Here is a 26,291-nt window from a genome sequence, read left to right on the forward strand (position 1 = left end):
AGCAGAGCTGAGTAGTTGTGACAAGTCCATATAACTTGCAAAACCTAAAATACTTAATATCTGGCATTTCACAAAAAAAGTAGACAAGGCAATAACTTTTCATCTTTCTTAGCTTTTGTGACCTCAACCAGGAGAGACAATGGCTGTAGGTTACCAAAAGGTAAAAGTTTAACATTGTTATGGGAAGCCCACTGATGTTTACCAAACATCTACTATGTACCCCAGAGTATAATATCATCCCCTAAAGCTTCTCTTTTTCCCTTTTCCCACCATGCTCCAATCCCTGGACACTCACCTGTATCTCTTGTAGTCTTCCTCATCCTTTTCCAAGCTGACCAGCTCATTGGGACAGGCCACGTTGCCCAGCAGACTGAGGTACTCCAGAGCTGGTGTCACTTCTGCCAAGTGATCCAGCAGGTACTCCAAATCAGTGATGTGACAAAGGTTAAGGATCTTGGTCCAGGAAGACAAAAGGCTTAGCAAGGAGCATAGGCCATGACTGACAGGCGCTGATGAGTCCAGTCTGCTCCTGTGAGGCCTCAGGGTGGGGGCTGAAATCACTTCGGCTGTGGGTATATGGTATTGCTACTTTTTCACTCCCACTGTTGGGAACACAGCCCAACTTTTCGTAAGGCAAATAAGACTAAGTCCAGATCACTTGAGGAAGAATGAATAAACTTGATTGTCTCATCATATTTTTCTTTCCTCTATAGTTCTGTTTCTAAAACACACTAAAAGGGAAGATTCCATAGAGTAAAATAGTTTTGAAATATGCAAAACCATAAAACTTAATTCTTTTCTAGTAATGAAAACAAGAGTTGGGTATGGTGGCCCACACCTACAATTCCAGTACGTTGGGAGGCCCTTGTAGGCAGATCATTTGAGGTCAGGAGTTCGAGACCAGCCTGGCCAACATGCTAAAACCCGTCTCTACTAAAAATACAAAAATTAGCTGGGCATGATGGTGGGTGCCTGTAATCCCAACTACTCAGGAGGCTGAGGCAGGAGAATCGCTTGAACCTGGGAGGCGGAAGTTGCAGTGGGTAGAGATCATGCCCCCAGGTAATAGAGTGATACTCTGCCTCAAAAAAAAAAAAAAAAAAAAAAAAAACACCCAGAAAAAGAAAACCAGAAATTATTTCAGAAGGCCTCATCAAAATATATTGTTTCTCTGTTAGTGAGGGAATTAGAGAATGAAAGAGAAAAGTCAGAGGGGGGCATGATGGGGGAGATTATTCCAGGAGCCATCCTCCAGTGGGACCCACTGTCCAACCACGGCCAAACCAAATAAGGCAAGAGCCATCGATTCACAGAACCACAGGTACTGGAAAGGGTTTATGACAACTTAGTCCCCAAACTAACTCCTGGCTTAAGCCACATACAGACAAGCTGAGCCTAGGTAAGGTGATGATTAGATAGGCATGCCTGGTTAGGCCGTGACTTGGAGAGACACATGAGAGAGGAGTTAACCGAGTCGGCAGATAAAAGGGGGTCCCAGCCAGGGAATGGCAGCAGAGCTACAGGAATAAAACATACAAGGGTAGAAGAAATGCCACATGCAAGAGTCAAAAACTCAGAGTACAGTTCCCAGAAGTGGGGTCCACTTGAACCTAGGAGAAGGTAAAATCAAAGAAAAGGGATGTTCTTGCTCTGTGAGGATGTTATCTAACCTTGGGCTGTTACACAGATTTCCTCATACTTCATTTCAACTTGCCACAAAAGAATGAATTCCAAATCCAACCAATGTCTGAATCAGGTCCCTAAAATATTTGCCAAGCGGTCACCACAACATAGCAAATTCCATTTCTGACAACCATAACAGTTTTTGTTTCCCGCAGAATCGAATCTTTCTCTAACCTCTACTCACTGACCCAATTTAACTGCTTGGGGTCACAAAGAATAAGACTTCTTCTCTTCCACATGATGAACCTTCAGATATCTGAAGCTCACGTGTCTTCCTTAAATCTTTTACTCTCCAAACTAAGTTCCTTCAAGCATTCTTTGTACACATGCTCTGCCACCATCAGATGCAAGGCCAAATGCTATACCCTAGGTGACAGCAGCCAGAGACAACCAAAAGCAGAGCACAAGCAAAAGAGGGGAAATTAACAAGAGAGGAGGAAACTAGCAAGAGACGGAAACTAACCACAGGGGGAAATGAGCAAGAGAGGGTCAAGTAGCAAGAGAGGGGAAAATTAGCAAGAGAGGGGAAAATTAGCAAGAGAGGGGAAAAACTAGCAAGAGAAGGTAAACTAGCAAGAGACGGGGAAATTAGCAAGAGGGAAAAAACTAGCAGGAGAGGGGAAAGTATAGCAAGAGGGAGAACTAACAACAGAGGAGAAACTAGCAAAAGAAAGTTATGAGCACACTCATTTGCTGTTGGCTTCAATTCACCAACATCCTCCCTGCTTCTTAAACAAAGACAGAGAAATGGACATGGAAGTTTGTTTTCAATCTCTCAAATCTTTTACAAATAACATCCAGAGATGGCCACACAGGAACACTAGAATGAGGAGGTGAGAATGGGAGTTCATATAGAGACTGTAGAGAAGATCCCACTACGGGGATGAGGTTGGGAGTACAGAGGGGTGGGTGGCCAGGAATCAAAATCCCTGGAGACAAAATACACTCACTAAAGTTCAATCATCATATTCTTCAGGAAAATCATTTAAATGGAGCCAATTAAAATGACAGTGAACAATTCCAGGGTTAAGCTCAGCTTTTCCAACAGGTTCTATCTTTGAACACTTCACAGTCATTACTACAACAAAAAAAAAAACAAAGAAAAAAAAAAAAAAACAAAGAAAAAAGTCTCATTGCTAGTATTGCCCTTAGACATGGGCACAGACACCTCAGGTGCCCTATGCAAATTTCAAGCACCCTCCTCAGAATGTCTCAAGTCCCCCTCCAACACCCAGAACTGGATTCAGGTAGAGTACCCCAGGCCTGGACCTAGCCCTGGACCTGCATGGCCATCAGTCCCAGGCTAGGTTTCTCCCCTCCATAGCTTGCTCCAACTTTCTAGCCCACCCATGCAATCCATCAGATGCTCGAAGAAGCACTAGGGCTCATGTCTGGATCAGGCTGTCTTAAAGCCTCAAGGCCAGGCCCTTCTTCCAGGGAGGGCAGCCAGACAAGCTGACTACCGCTTCTCACCAGCACAGTATCTTTTGTGGAACTGCAAGAGAGTGGGCTACCAGCATGGTGCTAACATACTGACTTGGAGTGATTCTAATTATTTATGTAGACAACCGCCCTACACGACAGAGGGAAGCCCTCTCTACTGCAGATGGAAAGGCCGGACCAACACCTACTTTCCTCTTAGGAAACATTCCTCAGAGCTTGGCTGTTTTTTGTTTGTACTGTATGAAGGTGAGAATATGCAGAAATGGAACCCCAAATGGGCAAGGCTTTTAAGTTCAGGAAATACTGCACAACTGAGTTGGATAACAATGCCAGTCACTTCCTAACATTTAGTGGTGAGTGAAGGAAGCCCTAACATTTAGTGGTGAGTGAAGGAAGTGAATGGGTGGGTTCTCTGTCTCGCTGAAGCCGCGGACTGCTGGTGTGAGTGTTATAGCTCTTACAGGCAGTGCATCTGGAGTTGTTCGTTCCTCTCAGTGGGTTTGCGGTCTCGCTGGCTTCAGCAGCAAAGCTGCAGACCCTTGCAGTGATTGCTAAAGGACCCAAAAAATCAGCAACAGTAACATTTATTGTAAGGAGCGGAAGAACGCACCTTCCACAGCCTGGAAGTTAAGCCAAACAGGTTGCCACTGCTGGCTCCAGCAGCCTGCTTTTATTCCTTTATCTGACCCCACCCACATCCTGTTGATTGGTCCATTTTACAGAGAGCTGATTGGTCCATTTTACAGAGCGCTGACTGGTCCATTTTACAGAGAGCTGATTGGTCTGTTTTGACAGAGTGCTGATTGGTACGTTTACAGTCCCTGAGTTAGACACAGAGCGCTGATTGGTGTATTTACGATCCTCTAGCTAGACGTAAAAGTTCTCCAAGTCCCCACTAGATTACCTAGACACAGAGCACTGATTGGTGCGTTTACAAACCTTGAGCTAGACACGGGGTGCTGATTGGTGCATTTACACACCTTGAGCTAGACATAGAGTGCTGATTGGTGCATCTACAATCCTTTAGCTAGACATAAAAGTTCTCCAAGTCCCCACCAGATTAGCTAAATACAGAGTGCTGATTGATGCATCTACAATCCTAAGGCTAGATAAAAAAAGTTCTCCAAGTCCCCATCTGACTCAGGAACCTAGCTGGCTTCCCCTAGCAGATACCACACCAGGACCGGGGCAGAGCTGCCAGGCAGTCCCATGCAGGGTGCCTGCACTCCTCAGCCCTTGGGTGGTTGATGGTACCGGGCTCCACAGAGGAGGGGACGGTGCCCGTCAGGGAGACTCGGGCCACACAGGAGCCCACTGTGGGGGGCTCAGGCATGGCGGGCTGCAGGTCTGGAGCCCTGCCCCACCGGGAGGCAGCTGAGGCCCTGCGAGAATTCGAGTGTGGTGCGGGCAGGCCGGCAGTGTTGGGGGACCCGGTACAACCTCCGCAGCTGCTGGCCTGGGTGCTAAGTCCCTCACTGCCTGGGGCTGGTGGCACCGGCTGGCGGCTCTGAGTGCAGGGCTCATGGAGCCCGTGTCCACCCGGAATTCACACCGGCCTGCGAGCGCCATGCGCAGCCCTGGTTCCTGCCAGTGCCTCTGCCTCCACACCTCCCCGCAAGCAGAGGGAGCCCAGAGACGGGCTCCCACAGTGCAGCAGCAGGCTGAAGGGCTCCTCAAGCGCGGCCAGAGTGGACGCTGAGGCTGAGGAGGCACTGCAAGCAAGCGAGGGCCACCAGCAGGTTGTCACCTCTCACCATGTTCAGGGAAGTAGGCCTAGATTAAGTTGAGTAAACCTTCACATGTAGATCTACCATGGAGCTAATAAAGCTCATGCGTCAAGGGCTTCTTGCTTGCATAGGCCCCTTCCAATGCCCTGGGAAAGACCCTGGTAATAGAGTCACATGATCATGTGATTTTTTTTTTTTTTTTTTTTTTGTAAAAGTAGGTAATTTACACTATAATCTGTGGATATCACTGTCTCGCTCCACTAGGACTTCTTCTACCACATTTTCCCTTCAGTTGGGTGACAATGGGAGTGTCTATGGGAATCCCCACCTAAAGGGACATTGTGTAGGAGTAACAATTATGACTCAGTGGGGGAATATTTGTATAATTTGCAGTCACTTCTGTGTCTAGTTAAATTGTTCCCACAGTATTAGTAGGAATGGCTTTCAGTAATACTCTTACTATCCACCATATTAATACAAATATGCAGGGACCAACATAAAACTGATGGCAAAATGAATAACAAACTCATCAATTCAAAGAACATTTAAGATTCAGTTGTTAAGTGTATGTATACATGCGTACACATCGACACACACACACAACTTGAAATGTCCTGAAATCTTCTTTTTTTGAGACAAGGTCTCACTCTGTCGGCCATGCTGGAGTGCAATGGCGTGATCTCGGCTCACTACAACCTCTGCCTCCTGGGTTCAAGCGATTCTCCTGTCTCAGCCTCCCAAGTAGCTGGGATTATAGGCACGCACCACCACACCCGGCTAACTTTTGTATTTTTAGTAGAGACCAGCCAGGCTGGTCTCGAACTCCTAACCTCAGGAGATCCACCTGCCTTGGCCTCCCAAAGTGCTGGGATTACAGGTGTGAGCCACTGTCCCCGGCTGAAATGTCCTGAAATCTTATACAGCTCCTATCATATATGAAAGAAATGTATAAGAGTTTCTCCAAAATGTAATAATCCTAAAAGTTTTACCAATAATATAGTGGTGAAACTACCAACAACAAATGGTGAAACTGAAAGAAACATTTCTAAACTATTTTAAAAAATCAATTTTCGATCAACTATGCTAAAAGAGGGAATTATTCTCTCTAGAAAAAAATTACAAAATTTCACCAAATAATGAAGCTATGAGAGAATTTGCAGGAAAAAAGTAGGAAAAAAGTTTCTCTAGAGGCATATCTTCAGTAAAGATTGATACTTTTCTAGGTATTTTGACATTTGTGGAATTTATCAACTTAAAATTTTAAAATTTCCTTTGATACAGTTCTATTCCAAATAAATATACATTTCATACCTAATTTTGCATTCCTAATTATATAGTCTTTAAGAGGGCTCCCTCAAATTACAGCGGTTTCACACTCCCCAAAACCTGGATCTGCCCCTGGGCAAAACCTGAATCTACCCCTGGCCATGAAGAAGTGGATAATTTGAATGCTTTGATCATGGGACTTTCTTGGGCAAGGGATCTGCAGGTTCCAAGAAGCTTCAGCCATCCTTTGCCAATGAATCCAAGAGATTTCTAAGAGCCAGCCTGCCTGCCTGCCTTTGGGTATTTTGTATAGCAGAAGTTCCATCTTCCCAAGCCTTTCATATACCTACTATAAATGATATATTTGGCTGAGTCAGGTGGTTTCTCCCAAATCCACACCAAGCAAGAAGCACTAGCACCTCCTCCGTGCATGCATGCTGTAGACCAGCCCTTCACCTTTATGTTGATAGCACCACCAGAAGATAAAAAATGAGAAGTTTTAATTGGTTTCTTCGTCTCCTGGGTCAGCAAGGACAAACACAGCCTTGTCTTGCCTGGTTTTGAGATCCGAGATAGAACTTGTCACATTTCTTTTTTGTCAAGATTCATAGAAAATTGACCAGAGGCAATCTGTGGAAGAAACCTGGTGTCCCTGGCTAATGAAGACCACCGCAGTGGGGACCACTTCAGGGATTCTCCTAAGGGTACCTTTTTTAAAAATGTGAAGCTACCTGGCACAGTTTCATCTCTCTCCAGCTGGGTTCCTGGCACACACCTGGCTTCCCTCAGCAAGTCTTCTCCCGGGTACTTAGCATTGAGATTTTTTTTCAGTGTTGTCTGTAGAAAGTTGCCATTGCGGAGCCCAGCTGTCATAGGGAGGCTTGCCAAGGGAGATTTTCTGCAGAGGGCCCAAGATCAAAGCAGCATCTTGCCTTGAAAGTTTGAAGCATGAGGGAGGAGGGAAGCCTCCCAGCGTGTTCCAGTTGTGCGGGTCTAAAGCTGTCTCCCAGGTGAGAATGGACACATCCCTCCCTCTGGGCTCAGCTGCGGGTCAAAGGGCAGCCTCCATAACCACTGGGATGATTTTAACCACAGCTAATCCTAATACTGGGTTTTTGAATACTAAATATATAGCATAATGACATATCTCATTTTTATTCACATATGTCAGAAATTTATCATGCCCAAATAACAATTAAGGAAACGGGTTAATGGTCACATAGCCAGTACATGATAGAGTCTGGATTTAAACATAGGTCCTAAAGAAACTGCATTTCTAGAGGAAAAAGTGACTCATAATTTCCTAACACAAAAGCAAAATTTAAACCACTGGAAAATGAGAGTTCCTACATGTTTCTGTGGGAGAGCACAGGTGCCATCACCGGGCTATGTGCTGTGTACCTCAGATCCTTCCTTCCAATTTGGGCTGCTTCTTTCGAAGCATCGAGGCATTGGCTAACAGTAAAATATGCCAAGAAATTGTAAAGTCTTTAACAAAGTGATTTCCCACATATTATACCATTTAAATCTCTTGACAATATGCTGAAGTGTGTGTTACCCATTTTATAAAGAAACTGAGGCCCCTGACAAGGTGTAGAGACTTTCCTAAGATGACACAGCAAATCTTTCCTAACATGACACAACAAATGGGTAAGGGAACTCCAGTCCCCCCTTTGACTTGCTGGAGTGGTCTCCGTGCCACAGCCCAGCTGTGTAACATGTAGCACCCTACTTTCTTCCTGCTGGCACTATAATTCAAACTCATTGGCTATTCAGTACATGTGCTGAAGCAAATAGGGAGACAGAAGATGAAGTGTGATTCCAAATAAAATCTGCTTATGTGCCCCCTACGCACGCCAAAAGGAAAGTAGAGGAGAATCATTTGATTGTGCAAAGGTTAAGTACCTACATTTTCCTGAATTTTCAGTTGGTCAACCTTACTTGGGGTTGATTATTCAGACATGATATGGCTGAGACCATTACCAAATATCCCACCCCTCCTGGTGGAAGAGTCGGGGATGGTGTGTGCATGCTCATGGATGGGTGTGTGTGTGTGTGTGTGTGTGTGTGTGTGTATGAGAGAGAGAGAGAGAGAGAGCAGTGGGGAAGGGGTTCAAGTCCATAGCCAGTGATTACCTGGCCAGACTCAATGAACCAAAGAAAGAAAATGAGATCCCTACAAACCAAGAAATGAAGAGGTAATCTCAGATAACCAGGCTTTCAGATATACCAGAGTAGGACATCAACACTGAGGGCTGAACACAATGAGAAAAAGGGCTGGTGGAAAAAGACAGGAGGTCCAGCAGGAGGTATGCAGATGGCAGGAAGGCATTGACTGATGAACACAGAAGGAATTTTCCAGATGCTGGGTCTGGGCTCTGGAACCCCTTTTAAGAGCAGACTCCCAGCAGCCCCAGCTGGGAGCAGGACCTTGCAGAGGCAGGCCCAGGATGCTGACTCCTCCTGTATCTGGGCTCCTCTCCTTGTACAATGATTGCCGCTCCTTTGGGTTTCAGAGTCTGGAGCTGGGAATCAGCATACCTGGGTTCTAGACTAAGCCCCACTACTGACAATCTATGTGACTTCAGAAAGCTCATGCACTCCTAGTTTTTCCATAAAAATGAGAAGAATTATTCACCAGCAGTACCCAACTCAGGGAATGCCATTAGGGCAATATTAAATTATGCAAGTCAAAGAAGCATTCTACACTCAGAAGTATATCTGTACTCTGGCCTTGGTTATAATGTGACCCAAGCCAAACCAGATGAGTTTACACAATTCTCTAGGATAATAATAACAACAATAATAGTAACCCTTACATAGCACTTACTATGTTACTAGAATCTAATATGTCTGAGATACTTAGAATACTCTTCAAGAAAACAATCTATGGGATGGGTACCAGCATTGTATGCATTTTCAAAGGAAACCAAAACATAGAGATGTTAAATCACTTGCCCAAGGTCATGCAGAAAAGTGGCAGGTTTAGGGTAGAAGCTCAGGAAGTCTGCCTTCAGAGCCTGTTGTTCTTAACCACTGTGTGATACTCTCTCTTGCTAAAGGATCAAAGAAGCCAATGACCCAAGTGGCCAAGGTCTAGGAACCTACAGCATTATTATAGACACATTTAACTGTGAGTCAAACTAAAGTGGAAAAGTCTAGATTTTACGTGGTAGGTGGGGTGAATAACCATTTTACATATGCCAAAAAACAAACCAAAAAAATTAAAAATGAAGCAAATTTCACAAAAGGATTCAAGATAAAACCTCATTTGGCAGCAAGCTTCCTAACATGTTTAAAGATTCAATTTACACAAAAGAGCTAATACTTTTTCAGGAGGTCAATAGTTACTTGTTTCTAGGGCTCCCTTTATCACAAATATGAAGTAAAATCTTAAGGAGACAAGATGCCAATGCCAAGGTCTCCTGGGTAGATTGTTACAGAAATGAATTATGCCTCTTTATATGTACACTCTATGCAGTCCCCTCCCCAATTTGTTCTACAGTTGGTATGTGACTTGCTTTCGTCATGGGACATTAACATATATGATATAAGTTGAACTTGAACACTACTTGTACTATGGGGCTTGTGCTGTTAGAATACTCCTCCCATGTGAAGTGCCTTATGCTAGCTTGTTAGACACAGGTAGTTTAGCCAACACCCAGTACCAACCTCCAGACATATGAGTGAGGTCATCTTAGACCATCCAGCCCTAGTTGAGCCTCCAGGTAGATGTGGCTGCATGAGTGACCCAGGGTAAGACCAGCAGAAGAACCATCCTGCTGAGCCCTGGCCAAACATCTGATCATCTGATCCATAGAATTGTACATATTTGCTGTTTTAAGCCACTAAATGTTGGGGTGGATTATTATGCAGCAAAAGCTAATGTATAGAGCCCATATCTAAAGCATTTCATGGGGTAGCAATAACAATATGGAACATAGAAATTGTTGGAAAGCCTGCAACATTCTCACAGTTAGGTAGGAGAGTCATTTAGCTGAAAAAGTGGCATCAGAAGTGCTGGGTTGAGAAGAGAACATGTGCTGTTATTGCCTGATTTTTACCTACCTTTCTCTGTGACTTCTGAGTCAAGTAGATAGGGAAGTTGATCTTCACAATCACATTAGTAGAGCAGAGGAAAAAAAAGAAAGAAGTCTATTTAGAACATTCACTGATAAGAAATGTGCTACAACAGCACAGTGATATCACCAGTCAGGTTTATAGCCACACAGTGTCTTCTGCTTTAGTCCCTCCTAGGCCATTACCATTACTCCCTCAGCATTACTGCTACAGATTGGAGAAGTGGAAGCACAGAATAGGGAAAGGACTCAACCAAAGACAAAGAACACCTCTCAGCACTCTGAAGCCAAGAGGCCTGCTTATCTCTGGTGACAGCAATACGGAGAATAAAACCATCATCCAGTCCAATGTATTTCTTTAAAAATGAGAAACAGAAGCTCACGGAAGATAACTTGCTCAAGGCCACACCACTAAATATGATTAAGCTGAGATGTGAACCAAAGTCCATGGACTCTAATATTCTACAGAGACCTGGGACATAGGATATGTCTAAAAATCCTTCTGTCCTTGATTGATTTGAGAATATTGGCCAAGTGATCGTCTAAGACAGCCTAGAAAGCCATAAGACTACAATATTTTTTCAAACAGTCATTGGGAAACTTGGTTGACTAATGGATATAAGAGGGGAAAATCCACCGAAATTTCATTATGACAAAGACTGTGAATTTACTTGTAGGCCCTCCCCTTCTACTTCTATCAAAGTGACAATTAATAGTGACCACATGGAGCATATTTATACTACTATGGTCTGAAAGTTTGTTCTCCCCTGAAATTCATATGTTGAAATTCTAATCCCCAAAGTGATGGTATGTGGAGATGAGGCTTTTGGGAGGTGATTAGGTCATAAGGGTAGATCCCTCTGATGGGATCAGTGCCCCTATAAGAAGCAACTTGAAAAAGCTTGCTTTCTCTCTCTCTGCTATGTGATGATACAGCGAGAAAGTATCTTCACCAAGAAACCAACCATGCTGGCATCCTGATCACAAACCTCCAGCATCCAGACTGTGAGAAATAAATGTTTGTTGTTTAAGCCACCTCATGTATGGTATTGTGCTATAGCAGCAAGAGCTGACTGAGACAATATCTTAGAGAATAAAGAAAACATTAACTTATGGCTTGAAGTATAAACAGTAGCTAACAAATACTTCTGCAAATCACTCTTAAATGCTGGCATATGCATATGTGCTAAACCTTACATGTATATCTGATTTTATTTTATACTCTAGAGGAAAATGCCTCTATTTCTAATTTATTGTATGAATGTGAACAAGTGATTTAACTACTCCAGGTCTCAAATGTTCCATCCAATAAAACAAAGCCATTGGACCACTGAGTCTGAAGCAACACAGTAGAATGCAGTCATTGGACTTTGGGCACAACACAGTTGACACTGAATCATCCGGGACATAGCATCTTGTTAATGTCTGGCTGTGTGCCTACGCCTCACCTCTTTCCATGTCTAGATAAATGGAAAAGACACACCCTTCTCACAGGGCTTGGTAAGGATGAATAACAACACACACAAAGAACCCAGCACCATGCTTCATTCCTAGGAGTGCTCAATAAGGAACAGCTAATGATAATCATGCATTCATCCCGCAAATATTTATTGAGCTTGTACTTGGTGCCAGGCACTATTCTTTGTGTGAAGAACAGAGGAGTTAACAAAACCAAGGAAACTCCCTGTCCTATTGAGCTGGCATTCTAGTGCCGGGTAATCCACTACACTAACACTGCAGGAGCTACGGGTCTCAGGTCGCAGCAAGGGTTCCCTGATTCCATCCCCACTACAGAATCCAGAGCAGTTAGTGCCTGGAAGTCTCACCCTAGGCTGGCTAGGTCCTTGCCTCCGTAGGGAAGGCCATACCCTATCATGGGTTCCCTAGGCTTCTCATCACCAGCCCAGCATGGTATCCACCAGTGAAGGCATAGCCAGGCCTGGGCTTCACATGTCTCTGCCACCTTAGCTCCTTTCCCTCACCAAAACTGTTCCCCCAGCCTGCCCCAGAGCCTTCCAGAAACCTCCGAGGAGACGAAGTTTGCTTAGTGGCATTACCCAGGACTTCCCACCAGAGGTCGCCCTACCACACAAGCCCAAGCAAACAGACCGGGCTTCGCCGCCTCGGAAGGACATTATTTTCTTTCTCTATTTTTATCTATTAAAAAGATTTCTTCACAGCCATAACTTAGATCCCTACACTAAAATGGAGCAACAGGAAGATATAATGGTGCGTTTCATTTATGAATGACCTATAATAAATTACTCTGAAGTGTCCCGAGTGCCAGAAGACAGAACGCTTTGTCTGCCCACGAACTGTATTTCACATACTTTAATTTAGCCGACACATAAAACTCATTTGACATTTTGCAGGTATTTGTGCAGGGTGGGGTGGGGGGACGACTGTGGGGCTGGGTGGGGAGTGGGGGCAGCGGGCAGAGGAAAGGATATTCGGTTCTTGTTGAGGGTTAAGGTATGCAGTCTGGGTAACCCTGGCAACACGAGGTCGTCCCCCAGCTGATTGTTGTCCAAGATGAGTTCCTCCAGGCTCCTGAATGCGCTCAGTCCTTCCAGTGACCTGCAATGACAAAGGCAACAGGAAAAATGATCCTGCACTAAATCAGGGAGGCCATTATGAGCCGAAATAAATATTTTAACCTTCCCTTTCAGGACTGGGAATAGTTTGGGCTTGGTGCCTGTCAGCAAAGTGAATGACAAGAATTAGTAGCAGGAGTCGGGGCGGGGGCGGCGGGGGAGAAGGGGCTGCTGGCACCCACCGCATCCTTCACGCATTGCCAACATGAAGGATGAGGGTCACTTAGTGAGTAGCCAGGATCCAAAACAAAGGGCTTCAGATACGGCCTGCAGGATAAATTTGTCAATGTCTTGTGCCTTCAGGCACCCAGCCTCGGCTGACCCTAACCTCCATTCCCAAGATAAATAACTCTGTCACAGTTCACCTTCATTCCCTGGACACAAATTCAAGTTGTCATCCATCATTCCTGCCCAGAAATATCATACCCTCTTACAATAATAAATATAACTTCAAGTATCATTTCTTAGCGGTTCTCCTCTGTACAGTCGTGGGGGAAACGGCAGGGAAGGCTTCCTTTCTCTGTGTTCACATCCTTTCCTTTTTTTTTTTTCTTTACTAATCACTTAATTTGCTTCTGCCCAGCGTCCCAGTGGCTGCCCCAAAGACAAGGCATCTGCGGAATTACATAATCACTCCGGTCTGAGAGGGCTTTTTCTTTTATTATTTCTTTTTATTTGTTTTTGCTGCGGGTGGGGAGACAGGGGTTGGCGGATTGCTGCTTCAAAGCTCCTGGCCTGAAGTTATTGTTTTAATTTATGGAAAGTGGATTTCTCACTTAATTTTTGAAAGAAGTGTAGAGTGCAACCCTGTAGATGTTGAGGCAGTAAATAAAAAGGCAACTGAAAGAATTAAGTACCCGACTCCAGGAAAAAAAAAAAAAAAAACAGAAAGGGAAAAATAGCCTTGCTTATACACGTCGCTAAAAGTTAACTCTTAATTTTATGGGCTCTCATGAGTGTTGGGGGTGGAGGTGACACGGGGTAGTTGTGCACAAGTGCTTGCCTGGGCGCACACAGACATTAATTAAAGCAAGCCGGCTGGCAGAGGGGCTTACACAGAGACACAGACTCCCAGCTCGTTCACCTGCCAGACCCGGGAGATGTGCTGAGCCTGCACAGGCTGACAGCTGAGCTACGATGTGGACCGGAGGGCGACTCGTACGGGATGCCTGGCTATTCTATAAAATGACGAATCAGGGAGATGTTGTCCACACTATTTATTCATTTACTGATAACACTTCCATTAGAGCCCTGTGTGCTTGTGTGTGCAATGTCTGCACATCTGCTGTGAGTGTGAACTTCAGCACCAGAGCTTTCCCAAGGCATCCATAGCTCCCTTGTGGGATCTCTGCCAAGAGGACTCCAAAATAGGGAGTCAATACTTGCAAGGTGTAAAATGTGTTGTAAGTAATTAAATCTGTAGATTCCACTGGGCCCAGAGCTCTGCCTGCATATTCCATTCCTGCCAGACCTCGAGATGATCCCACCCAGGACTCGACTCCCAGAGCATGCCTGCTCCTCTAACCAACACTGCCAGTCCCACCGAGGGAGGACACATTTTGGAGCAGGGGTCCAGAGGTCATCGCGTTTCATTTCCTCCTCCTTTCTCTTTTGCCTCTTGGTTCCTAGAGGCAAAACACAACTTATGAGGATAAATGCGTGAAGGGCTGGATATCCCATTTATCCTGATGTGATGATTACACATTGCATGCCTGTATCAAAATACCTCATGTGACCCATAAACATCTCTACCTGCTATGTACCCACAAAAAATACAAATAAAAAAAAATGTAAAACCCACAACATACGCACATCTAGGCAGGAAGGTTTGGGACTTTGCCTCTGCTCCTCCATTTCCTGTTGTGTGAATTCGGGCCTGTCAATAGCCCATCTGAACTCTACTGTTCTGTGTTCCTTCCAGCTCATAGGATCTTGTAGAGAATAAGTGAAGGATGGCTAACTGGTTAGTAGCTTACGCTGGTTTTTTTTTTTTTTTTTTTTTTTTCTTTTCCTTCCTCCTTTTATTCACTGTTTTGTTTCCTGACGCCCTGACCCTGGGGGTGTGTTTGGAATGCAGTGGACAGGCCCATGAACAAACCCACAGAGGAGGCATGCAGGAAGTCAGGCTTGTGCAGGGGACTTTCGGGCTCTTCTGAAGTCCCTCCACTAGGGATTAGGGAGTGATGTGCCAAAAGGCTTCTCAGGACTGGGCCTGTTTGCCACTAGGGCAGGTGAGGCCACTTCCCCTTAGGGAGCCTTACAGGTGGCTAATAAGACCTTTGTGCACAAACATCAGTTGGGCTCTGCTCAAAGGCAGCATCCAAATACATTGTTCCTAAGTTATGTTATGGAAATATTAGACTCTTCTGATGAGAATCAGCAAATAGTTGGCAACTGGCAAGCAAAAGAAAGCTCCTTTCCAAAAGTGCTCCAGGGAGGCATAAAGCAAAACGACACAGCATGAAGATGGGGAGAGCCCAGGAGCACCAAGGAAGTGCCCAACTCCATCCAGACAGCCTTTCTTCCCTTGCAGGGTGGGCTATAGGGCAGAACCCCACACCAGAGTGAAACCTCCCAGAAGAGCTGGAAAGATCAGTCTCAAGTCCCCTGTCACCTGTCTGGTTTTGAGACTCTTTTTGCCATGTGACGTTATTAGCTGCTCAGTAAAAAGAGAACCATATTACATGGGTGACTGCTAATGAATAAATCCCTGTTTTCATGTTATCAGTGTGGTGTGCTCCTGGGGATTTAATCAGCTAGATCCAGAGCTGAGGGCCGGGGCACAGAAGTCAGGGGGCAGAGAGCATAGTGAATGGAGGTACTGGGGAGGACAGGTTTTGGTCCCAGCTGGCACATGGATGACAATACACATAAACCTGGAAGGAGGTATCTTTACCCTTTACGTTGATTTTTTTTTTTTTTTTTTTACTGTTGTTATTTTTACTGTTGTTTTCTAGGGAGAAATAGGAGAAAATATATGTGTGTAGATCTTTGAGTTCATTCCCCTACATGCCAGATGCCTGCAAATATGTGCTGTTAAACAAAATGACAATTTGTCTGCTATCATCTTGTGTATGGACAGCAAAATGCACCCCAAAACCAGTTCCCCGGTGGAGACGCCGACTGTCAGTCCAGCATCACTCACCAGCTTCCTGGAGTAGTGCGATGTCTGAGGTATGGACTGGGGGCTGATAGGAGAGAGCAAGGTTTCACCCAGGACCTAGGCATAGCCAGCTGGAGGGAGATCATCCAGACCTGGATTGTTCTGGAAACCTAATCAGCACCCCTGGAACTCCCTACAGGCTGCCTGCCTCCCCCTCCACCAGCAGCAATGCAGCCAGGATCTCACGCACAGGTACCATCCTCTTACCTCCTTCCTTCATTCCCAGGGCTCTGCCTGGACTCCCCCAGGAGCTGCAGCAGCTGCTGGGAGCATCCCAGTGCCTTTTCCAAAGTCACATCAAAATGACAAAACATCACAACGCATTGGGCTCCAGTGGATTCAAATGGAGAGAACTTTTAAGTTTCCACTGTAATTAACCCTATCCTCGTTAAGATAATTATGATCAAGCTTCCTGTCAGAGTTAATATCCCAACATCATCGCCTGTGGCTCACACTCTGCCCTCATTAGCTTATGAAAACAGCAGCACTGAACGGGCGTGCAGCCCTGCCCAGCCCAGGCCAGTGGCTGGCATGGGGGGACCTCAGGTGGGGGCCAGGGGCCCCACAGAAGGGCCACCCCTTGAGCCCCAGTCCCTTCTGCTCCTGGGTGGGCACAAATCAGTGACCTTCATCCTTTCCCTGCAAATGAGCCACTCACCAGAATGGAGGGGAAGAGCTAGGACCTGGGCCCGGGTAGGGCTGGCAGGCTTGGGCAGGAGCCTCTAATTTGTAGCCATTCCTCCCTGCCCCTTGCCCAGCCAAAAACCAGCCGGGACATTGTACCATAAAAACCACCAGAGGATGCTTCCAGAACCCCTGCATCAATCCTTGGATCTAGGCTATGCTAAGAATTCAATCTTTCCTCCCTCAGTTCCAGCCTATACTGGGGGTGACAGGGTTGCGCCAACATGAGATGGGCAGTGAACAGGGGAAACAGCTGACCACAGACCCTAAAACAAAAGTGTCTGTCTCTTTGGGACTATATTTGGCCCCAAATCCAGAAGCAAAGGCTAGGATGTTCTCAAACCAATCAAGAAAGCAAGATCTCCACAAAGGTCTTTACCCACTTCCTTGACTCTAAATATCCCTGCCCATATTTTTAACTGAGAAAATGGGGTGGCCATGGAAGTTCTAGAGGGCCTAACCTGGGTCTGATGTCTACCACCCTGGCTAGGTCCCCAGACCTGAAAGGGCCAGCTGCTGCCTGTTCTGTATGGATCTCTCTGATGACTTCTGCCTGCCCAGGCCCCTCTAAGAGGGAATCTCCATGCAGCCTCCATACTTCCAGAAAGCTGTTAAGTGTACAGTGAGGGCTCAGTACTGCCTCATTCACTGAGCACTGTTCAGCCACAACCTGGGAGTGTCTGAGAAAAAAAACAGCCAATAAACCCAAGCATGGGACAGAGAGCAGGACCAGCGCATTGGCCAGTGGCTAGGAGGGCAGCCTCTCGACTCGTATTCTTTCAGAGGCCAGAATGCCTCCTCATGGTTTCCCTGGGGCCACGTGGCTGAGATCAGGAAAGAGTAACATTCAGCAAGTCTGCACGGGTATACCAGTTCTCAATATTAAAATATTTAAATACCTCCTTCAGTAGGTAATTTGTAGCCATTCCTCCCTGCCCCTTGCCTAGCCAAAAACCAGCCGGGACATTGTACCATAAAAACCACCAGAGGATGCTTCCAGAACCCCTGGATCAATCCTTGGATCTAGGCTATGCTAAGAATTCAATCTCTCCTCCCTCAGTTCCAGCCTATACTGGGGGTGACAGGGTTGCGCCAACATGAGATGGGCAGTAATTGCAGCTCTGAGTGCCCTTCCTGTTACCCTGGCCACTCCTTGGCACCCCCAGACCTCTTCATAATCCAGAAACTAGGAGGCCAATGCCCACCACAGCCCAGGGGTACCATAGACCCTGCTCCAGCCGGCATCCATTCTAATTGGACAGTACAGTTGTTAAATTGTTTCAACATCACCCTTGAGAGCTGAAATTAACTTGTTCCTCTCCTGTACTCCCCCCACCACTCCAACTGCAGTGCCTGGCACACAGCAGCTCCTTGGGAAATGTCTGCAAATCAACTTCCCACAAAGGCATGGCAAAAGCCACAAGGACAGGACAAGTGACCAAAAGTCACCTGGTGGAAAATGAAGGGAGAAAACAGAATTGGTGAGGTATGATGTGACCACTCATATCCCACTAAATGGTCCAGTGGCAGCACAGACATTTTTATTTTTTTGAGACAGGGTCTCTCGCTCCATCACCAGGCTGGAGTGCAATGGTGCAATCTTGCTCACTGCAACCTCCGCCTCCCAGGTTCAAGTGATTCTCCTGCCTCAGCCTCCTGAGTAGCTGACATTACAGGCATGCGTCACCAAGCCCGGCTAATTTTTGTAATTTTAGTAGAGATGGGGTTTCACCATGTTGGCCAGGATGGTCTCAATCTCTTGACCTCGTAATCTGCCCACCTCGGCCTCCCAAAGTGCTGGGATTACAGGCGTGCACCACCGCACCCAGCCAGCACAGACATTTTTATACCTATACATTTTTATAATTCATTTACCTAGTCCTGTAAGGGACATTCTTTTTTCCATAAAACTCTTTTTATATGCTTAAATGTATGGATAAAGACATAGATATGTAACTCTATATATTACTATATATATTATACATGTTATATATTAGTATATATAGTATGTATAGTTGGCTGTGTATATTTTTCGGCCATTCAAGTCACATAGCCATATATGTATACACACACTCACACACACACACACAAATAATTATATAAATCAACTAATCCACACTATAAGTGTATCAAGATGAATAGAAATGTCTTTAAGAAATAGAAGAACATGAAAAAGGTTCTGGCTATGTGAAACAGAGTGTACACTGACATCACAAGGGATTGCATCCAGCCTGGGCAACATAGTAAGACACCATTTCTAAAACATAAAAAATAGCCTGGCATGATGGTGTGAGCCTGTAGTCCCAACTATTCAGTAGGCTGAGGCAAGAGAATCGCTTGAGCCCAGGAGGTCCAGGCTACAGTGAGCTATGGTCATGTCACTGCACTCCAGCCTGGGTAACAGAGTGAGACTTCATTGCTAAACAATAACAATAAAAAAAGAGGCAGAGGGTTACATGACTTTGGGGTCAAAGTCAACCCCAAAGCTCTACTGAGACCCCAACATGATGAATAATCCCTGAACTGCAGAGAGTAAAATTCAACACTCGTCTGAGAGACCTGAATCCAAGACCAGTCAAAAAGCTTAAGTATTAACAGTTAACTAGGTCTGAAGCCCCCTGCACCGTATCTAATAATACTAAGAAAACTTTCAAATATGATGCCTAAAGAATGAGTAATGAATAATTAGTAATGGAGAATAAGGAGCTAGAAGCTCTTGGAATTAATGTTACTTGAAAAAGGAGGTAAGAAGGTAGATTCTCCTATTTTGGACACATGAGGTTATATGACTACCCAAATGAAATTCTGGTCAGATGATAACTCTCAGGAACCAGTATTTGCTTGCTGTAGGACAACATGAATAATGTATCTGATCATGTTATCCTTTTTACTTTTGCTACCAAGAAGCTCAGAGGTAAACTGTGACCCAGTTGTAAAAAGGTAATCCTTCATGATAACCATACCTGTTTTCTAACTTCATTTGTAAAGGCTTATACTTTTCTCACAGCTTTGGTGTTTCATTTATCTATATATTGCTTTTTTATTTTATTGATTCTAATAAGCTAGCCTAAACCCTTTGTAGAATGAGGCAGGATATATATATATCAATAAAATAGAATATAGATTCTCAAACAGGCAGATTCTGCACATTAAGGAAAAGTTTTGCGAGACCAGTTGTTAATGGAGATACTCATGTAGGAATAAAGAAGATATATATTGTATTCAGAGTTCAAAATGGTTGGCCAGGCATGGTGGTTCATGCCTGTAATCCCAGCACTTTGGGAGGCCGAGGAGGGTGGATCACGAGGTCAAGTGATCGAGACCATCCTGGCCAACATGGTGAAACCTCGTCTCTACTAAAAATACAAAAATTAGCTGTGCGTGGTGGTGTGTGTCTGTAGTCCCAGCTATTCTGGAGGCTGAGGCAGGAGAATCACTCGAACCTAGGAGGTGGAGGTGACAGTGAGCTGAGATCGTGCCACTGTACTCCGGCCTGGCAAAAGAGCGAGACTCTGTCTCAAAAAAAAAAAAAAAAAAAAAAAAAGGCTTTGAATAAGCTTCTCATAATATCTTTGTGACAGGAAGGCAAAAAGTAGGCTAGAAAATGACAATCTTAGGTAGAGTCATAAGTGCTTCAAAAATGTACCTGAAGAATACTGATTAATGGCTCAAATTGCTCTATGGGTAGATTCTAGGGATTTTGACCCTGTTTTTTTGTTTTTTATTGTTTTTGTTTTTTTGCCAGTGACTTGGTTAAGAGATGTTTATCACATTTATGGGGCACAGGACCCTAAAGAGATATTAAGAAAGATACAGTAGGATCCAAAATGATTCTGTTGGAATCAACCATTGTTTCAGTTCAATAAGATGAAATTTCACAATGTCTAATGTAAACTAAATAATAAAGTTCAACTATCCAAAAATATTTACTGAAAAAAATTAAAAGGGAAATGAAAATTGGGAAAATATTTTCAAGCCCTCTAACAGTCTAAGATTTAACACCCTCAACATGGAAAGAGCTTTTATAAATCATTAAGGAAAACATGAAGCTCTAATAGAAAAATGATCAAAAACCTTGGATGGAAAATTCACAAGGAAAGTTGTCAATAATAAAAATATGGGAGAAATTTTCAGCTTTATTAGGAATCTAGAATATTCAAATAAAAATAGTTACATCCTTTTCTTAGATTTTAACATAGTTTTGTCAAGCTTTTACTTCAAACAAATGCAAGACTAATGAGACAGTGAAATTGCTGGATGGCAATTTATATTAAAAGTCTTAAAAATAATTACCTTTTCATCCACAAATTCCAATTCCAATACATTATTCAGTAAATATCAAAGATATATATAAGTTTATGTACAAGTATGTTCACTACAGCATTATTTACAATAACTACAAACCAGCCTAAATGCCCAAGGATTGAAGAATGATTAAATAAATCTCAATAGATCTGTATCATAGAATACTATGCAGGGATTAAAAATAATATTGTAGGCAGGTATCTAATGAGCCAGTACAATTTTCATGCTATACATTTAAGTACCGCAAATTAAGTCACAATGTAATATGGTACACACACCAAGGTCTCATGCATGAAAATTAAAAGTCATCCATATGGTCCTCACAATTTTCCACACAAATTTTAATTTGTGCCAAGCTTTTCTGGGCATTTTCTTGCATGTTAATGGTTAAGAATCATCAAAGTCATCTTTCTTAGTGGTTCTAGTTTATAAACTGCTGTGAATATACAATCTTGTACATAGAGATATTATAACAATTCTGTACACACATACACAAACACACTTAAATGTATATATATGTTTGTTTGTGTGTGTGTGTGTGTGTGTGTGTTACCTATCTATATCTCCCAGATACATACCATTAACCCTCAGGCAATGAGTTTATCAGTCATTTTTCAAATAGTTTTCTCTAGCTACTACATTTTCTATCATGAATATGCATTTTATAATCAGGAAAAAACACAGTTAATATTTCTTTTAAATAAAACAAGACAATTCCACATGCATAACATGTAGAAGCTTTAGAGAAAGAGCAGTGTCTGGGAAGAGGACTTAGTATGAATCGCCAGCGACCACCACAGAAGCAAATCTGATCCCAGTCCACTCTACTACTTTCCTGGTCCCTAAGTGCCTGTGCCTGGAGCTTTGTTTGAAATCTGGGTGCCAGATTCAAAGGGGGATTTGCATTCAGAAACACCACCCAAGGAGAACCACCAGGAGGTGAAGGGTGTAAGAAACAGTGATTGAGACAGTTAAGGTTGCTTAACCAGGATCAGAGAAATCTTAGTCATTTCAAAGTCCTAAGTCTACAGGGTTCCAGAATGCAGAATTAAAAACAAATAGAAAATTATATAAGCTGGGAGGAAATATCTTGAATCAATTTTTTGAAACTTGTCAAAATGGAGAAGCTGTTCACTAAAGGATGAGCTACCCTGAGAGCCACTATACTTACTTGAACAGAGGCTAAAGTCATGGAGAATGTTTAGAGGGAATTTCTGCATAGAGATCAGATTCGATGACCTCTAATATTCTATGCAGATACCGTGGTTATCTGACTGGAGCTCCTTCCTTTGTAACCACAGTTTATAAGGGCTGTTAAGTCAGTTCTGCTCTGCCAAAGGGTCCCTTATGAGTCAGTCTGGTAGGAAGAGGGTAGCAGAGTTTCAGCACACTAAACTCTGTGCCTCATTCTTTTAGCTGGGACTGTGCAAGGCTTCTTTAATATTTTCCTAACTATGGGAAGGGTGTAACATGTGTCCATAATAAAAAGGCACGTTAGCACCCTGACCTCTTACAGAATGTAAACTACATATTAGAACTACAGCCCTATCCGTGGAAAATATGCCCTATTATAGTCTTCTTATAGACTCACAGACTTTGAATCCTAGAGGAATTTTAGGCTCTTCCACTCTCCCCCCACTTCACAGAAGATGACTAATGTCCCGAGAGGTAAAGTGGCCTACCTGAAAACACACGAGTCACCAAGCCACATTTAGAACCTGTGTACATAAAGTGCAGTGCTTCCCAACTATGTTAAACTACCTCTACGTACTTTCTCACTGTGGTCCAGAAATGGAATTTCACCATTGCAACATCCTTTACCCAAACATTATATGTAGCTTTGTAACCCATTCATTGTATGTCCTCAATTATAAATACAATGATGAACCTAAATGGTTTTCGAGTTAGTTTTCCTTTCACTCTGTACTCCATGGATCTTCCTAGAACAATCTCCCAAAGAGCTAGTTCTAACATTTTTTTTCCTTTGAAGTATGCATTAGGTGGAACTGGGCTGAGATTTACCCACTAATGATCCCTTTGGGGTGCACCTCTATAGCTTATTAATTCATTCATTTATAAAAATGTATTGAGTGCCAGCTCCATGCTTAGTACCTTGCTAGTCTCTGGAGCTACAAAGATGACTGTGCAATAGTCCCCTACTATTAAGTAGTAGGTATAGATGGGGAAGCAGTTACCAGATAATGCAGGGTAATAGATTGGGATGAGTAGTGCTACTCTGAGAAAGGGCTGGGGCTGGTGAAGGAGATGGGCTTGAGCTAAGTCTCAATGCAAATGAATTCTAATCTTTTGAGCATCTGCTGATACTTTATTCCCCATTTGGTGGTGAGGGAACATAAGGAAAAGAGATAACTTGATCCTGGCACTCAAGTAAGCTACAGTCCAGAAAGCTGATTTGCTACTAAAAAGCGTGGGGTGTGGTATTCACTTCCAGCATGACAGGAATTCAGTGAGCACGAGCATCTGGTGATACAAATGATGCACAAGTCATGGAATCTGCTCCCAATGCTCTTATCATCTATGAAGGAGAGAGAGACACTGGGCTTGGAATAAGGGGACACCATACAGGACAGCGCATCAGTAAGTGGCATGGATACGACGGGCTCTGGAAGTTGAGAGGAAAGCAATGAGGGCTGTAGTAAGCCCTTTCTGTTTTTGGCCCATCCGTCCTATGCTTGTACTGAAGGTATTATAGCAAGTCCCTAAGGACAGAGACAAGGACCAGGTATCTCTCCATGTACATACTAGATGAAGGACAGCCTCCATACCTTGCTCCCATCATTCTCCCTCCTCAAAGCAAATCTTTCCTGTCTTTTTCCCACCCTGGTGACAGGGTTTGGCCTGGGCTTTGACTGTGTCTCTGAAATTATTTTGATTCACGGCTTGAGATTTTACAAAACCACACATGCACTCATGGAGCCTGTGGCCTTGGGATCTTGTTTGTTTTTAAGAGTCTAAAGAGTGAGTTTGTTTGGCGGGTTCTATAAATGGGGGTTTTCTTTGCTAGGGAGATGTGAGAGAGTGGACACGGTGTACCGCAGCCACGGTATGTGTGCACCTCACCATGGGGCGGAATGCAGAGCCTGGTGGGGGAGGCGCCCACAGCCATTGGGCAAACATATGTTGGGCCAAGAACACTGCTCCTCAACCTCATGAACTGTTTGCTTGAAAGATAACAGTGTCTCTTCTACACAAGCCTTTCACCACCCTCCATAAAGGGAATTTTTAATTCAACAGATGGTGTCTACTCATTGCAAGCCAACCAGAAAAGGAGACATTTACACGGCTGGGTCTCAAGGCTCCAGGGACCCCAATGGCCCCTAATCAAATACTTGCCCAAAGACCAGCTCCCCATGGGCAGGGGCCCCCTGGAATGGACTCAGGCCAGGAAAGCCAGTAAAAACGTGCCAACTGTTGATTCTGTGAGGTCCCAATTGGCTAAAAAAGGTGAAAACATGTTTTCTGTCCCAGACTACAAGATAGCTTTATATCTCCAGCAGGAAAGAAGGCCCCAGGAGATATGGTGACCTCCAAAAGTGGCGTGCTTCTGGAACCATTTTCTTTCTTGCAAAATAGCTCTAGCTCTATGGTTCACAAAACCTCTCAAAGAATAATTTGGTGAGCTTTGCTTTCCAGATCTTCTCATGGCACGTCCTGAGCCCTGTGTACTTGCACCTAACAATGCTAGGGACAGAGAAGACATCAACTGTTTCCAGTTGTGCAGCATGGAGAAAAAGAGTTTTTCCCAACACTGAACCAAGGCTATTTCCTCTGTGTCTGCCTCTCTGGTTATCTGACTGCTGCTCATGGCAGCAGGAAGCCAGTACAGTGTTTTCACAGGGAACGTGTTGTTCGAATGAGGAATATCTTGTCAACTCAGTGAGGCCAAACACAAATGAGGTCGGTGAACACACAGCATAAGACCACTCCATTTAGAGGCATCAGCTCTGTTTTCAAGTCCTGCTTTTGTGGTCTAAGACTTTGGAAAAAATAACACTTGCAAAATGTAACTTTCTAATCTTTCAAAGTGACAGAAAATCCCTGACCTGTCCAATTTGCAGATATCAGAATGGGGATCAGCCGAGATATAGTACATGAAGACAAACCTAGATCAATTGCTGTTTAGCTGAAAGATTGTTTTTGAAAAATAAAAGTGGATATTTTCTTTTCAAAGGAAGAAATTAGTTGCCTCAGAAAAGGATGCAGGTCAGTGGCTAAACCTCCAAAAGAAATGCTGATATGTTTCAGAATCATCTGAATGCATGGGGAGATGGCAGCTCGGGAGAGCCTCTGTCTTAGGAACAATCAGGGAACCTGATCTGGGTCCTGCCTTGATTAGCATCTTGCTGCAGTATTTCAGTCAAACCCTTGCCCCCGTGGGCCTCACTGTACTTTTTTGTAAACTAAGGAGGCTAGGCTAGATTATTTTGGAGGTCTCTTCATTTTTAAACATCCCATGCACTAAAGTGGGTTGCAAGATGAAAACTCTCAAAGTTTTATCATTGCCTTAATTGTTCCACCATTCAGTAAAAAGTTCAGCATGAGATGGGCAGACTATCCCTAACCCTCAGATGGCCAAAAAGATGGGCGTCAGTGAGCAGGGCATGTTTCAAGCCTCAAGTATGAAATCTGATTAATAAAAATGATCTGGGGAAGGGGAAAGTTAGGGGAGAAAAGAACCCCCACCTGCTTTTCTTCATCTTTCATAGCAACCCAAACTAGGAAGTGAGATGCAAAACGTCACACGCTTAGAGGGCAAAAGATAAATGTTTGATGAATTGACCATCGGTTGTGAAGTGATGGGCTTTGTATGTGCATAATGGCTAAGCTGCTTTTCCAAGCCGATCGCCTGCCAAGATAAGAAGCCATAATGGATGGACCTTGAGATGCCCCTGGACAGAGGCAGCTTTAATTTGACTGGTTTTAATAAAATTAATTCTTAAAAAAAAAAAGATGGCAGAAGGAAGAAGATAGTAATTTAAAGAGATCAGAAAGGCTGAGAATTATATATACAGAGAGTAGACATTAACCATTGGTTTTTCCATTCATCGCGCTAGTCAAGTAAGCATAAGAAGAAAGTTTGATCTTACTACCTCTATATGTCGTCAAAAAGTTTATAGGTGCCCAGCATTGTCCATTGTCCAGACAGAGATGCTTGTGATACAGAAATTAAACAGCCTTATTAAATAGAAAGGTACCCTAACAACCACAGACTGGATCCTTCATTCATTTATTTATTCCTCTTACAGCAAATATTTATTGAGCATTCCCCAGCCAGGCCCAGGATGAATAAAATAGGTTTTCTCCCATCCCACGTGGAGCTGGTGGA

General features: G+C 43.9%; 1 protein-coding gene across 6 annotated transcripts in view; it reads right to left on the reverse strand.

Moving 5' to 3' along the window:
• Positions 1–26,291, reverse strand: part of LRMDA (leucine rich melanocyte differentiation associated) — a 1,147,456-nt gene that overhangs the window by 522,854 nt on the left and 598,311 nt on the right. For 5 of the 6 annotated variants that reach the window (XM_030940313.1, XM_030940311.1, XM_030940312.1 and 2 more), the window contains 2 exons: positions 12,649–12,775; positions 296–435 (listed from right to left, as the gene is read on the reverse strand). In XM_030940313.1, coding sequence (XP_030796173.1) covers positions 296–435; positions 12,649–12,775 — 267 coding nt within the window. Of the gene's footprint in view, positions 1–295; positions 436–12,648; positions 12,776–14,604; positions 14,737–26,291 lie in introns of those variants that run through there. The other variant, XM_030940315.1, reaches the window with a different exon arrangement.

This window comes from Rhinopithecus roxellana, chromosome 11 (genome assembly GCF_007565055.1).
Source record: "Rhinopithecus roxellana isolate Shanxi Qingling chromosome 11, ASM756505v1, whole genome shotgun sequence".
In the NCBI taxonomy this organism is placed as follows: Eukaryota; Metazoa; Chordata; class Mammalia; order Primates; family Cercopithecidae; genus Rhinopithecus; species Rhinopithecus roxellana.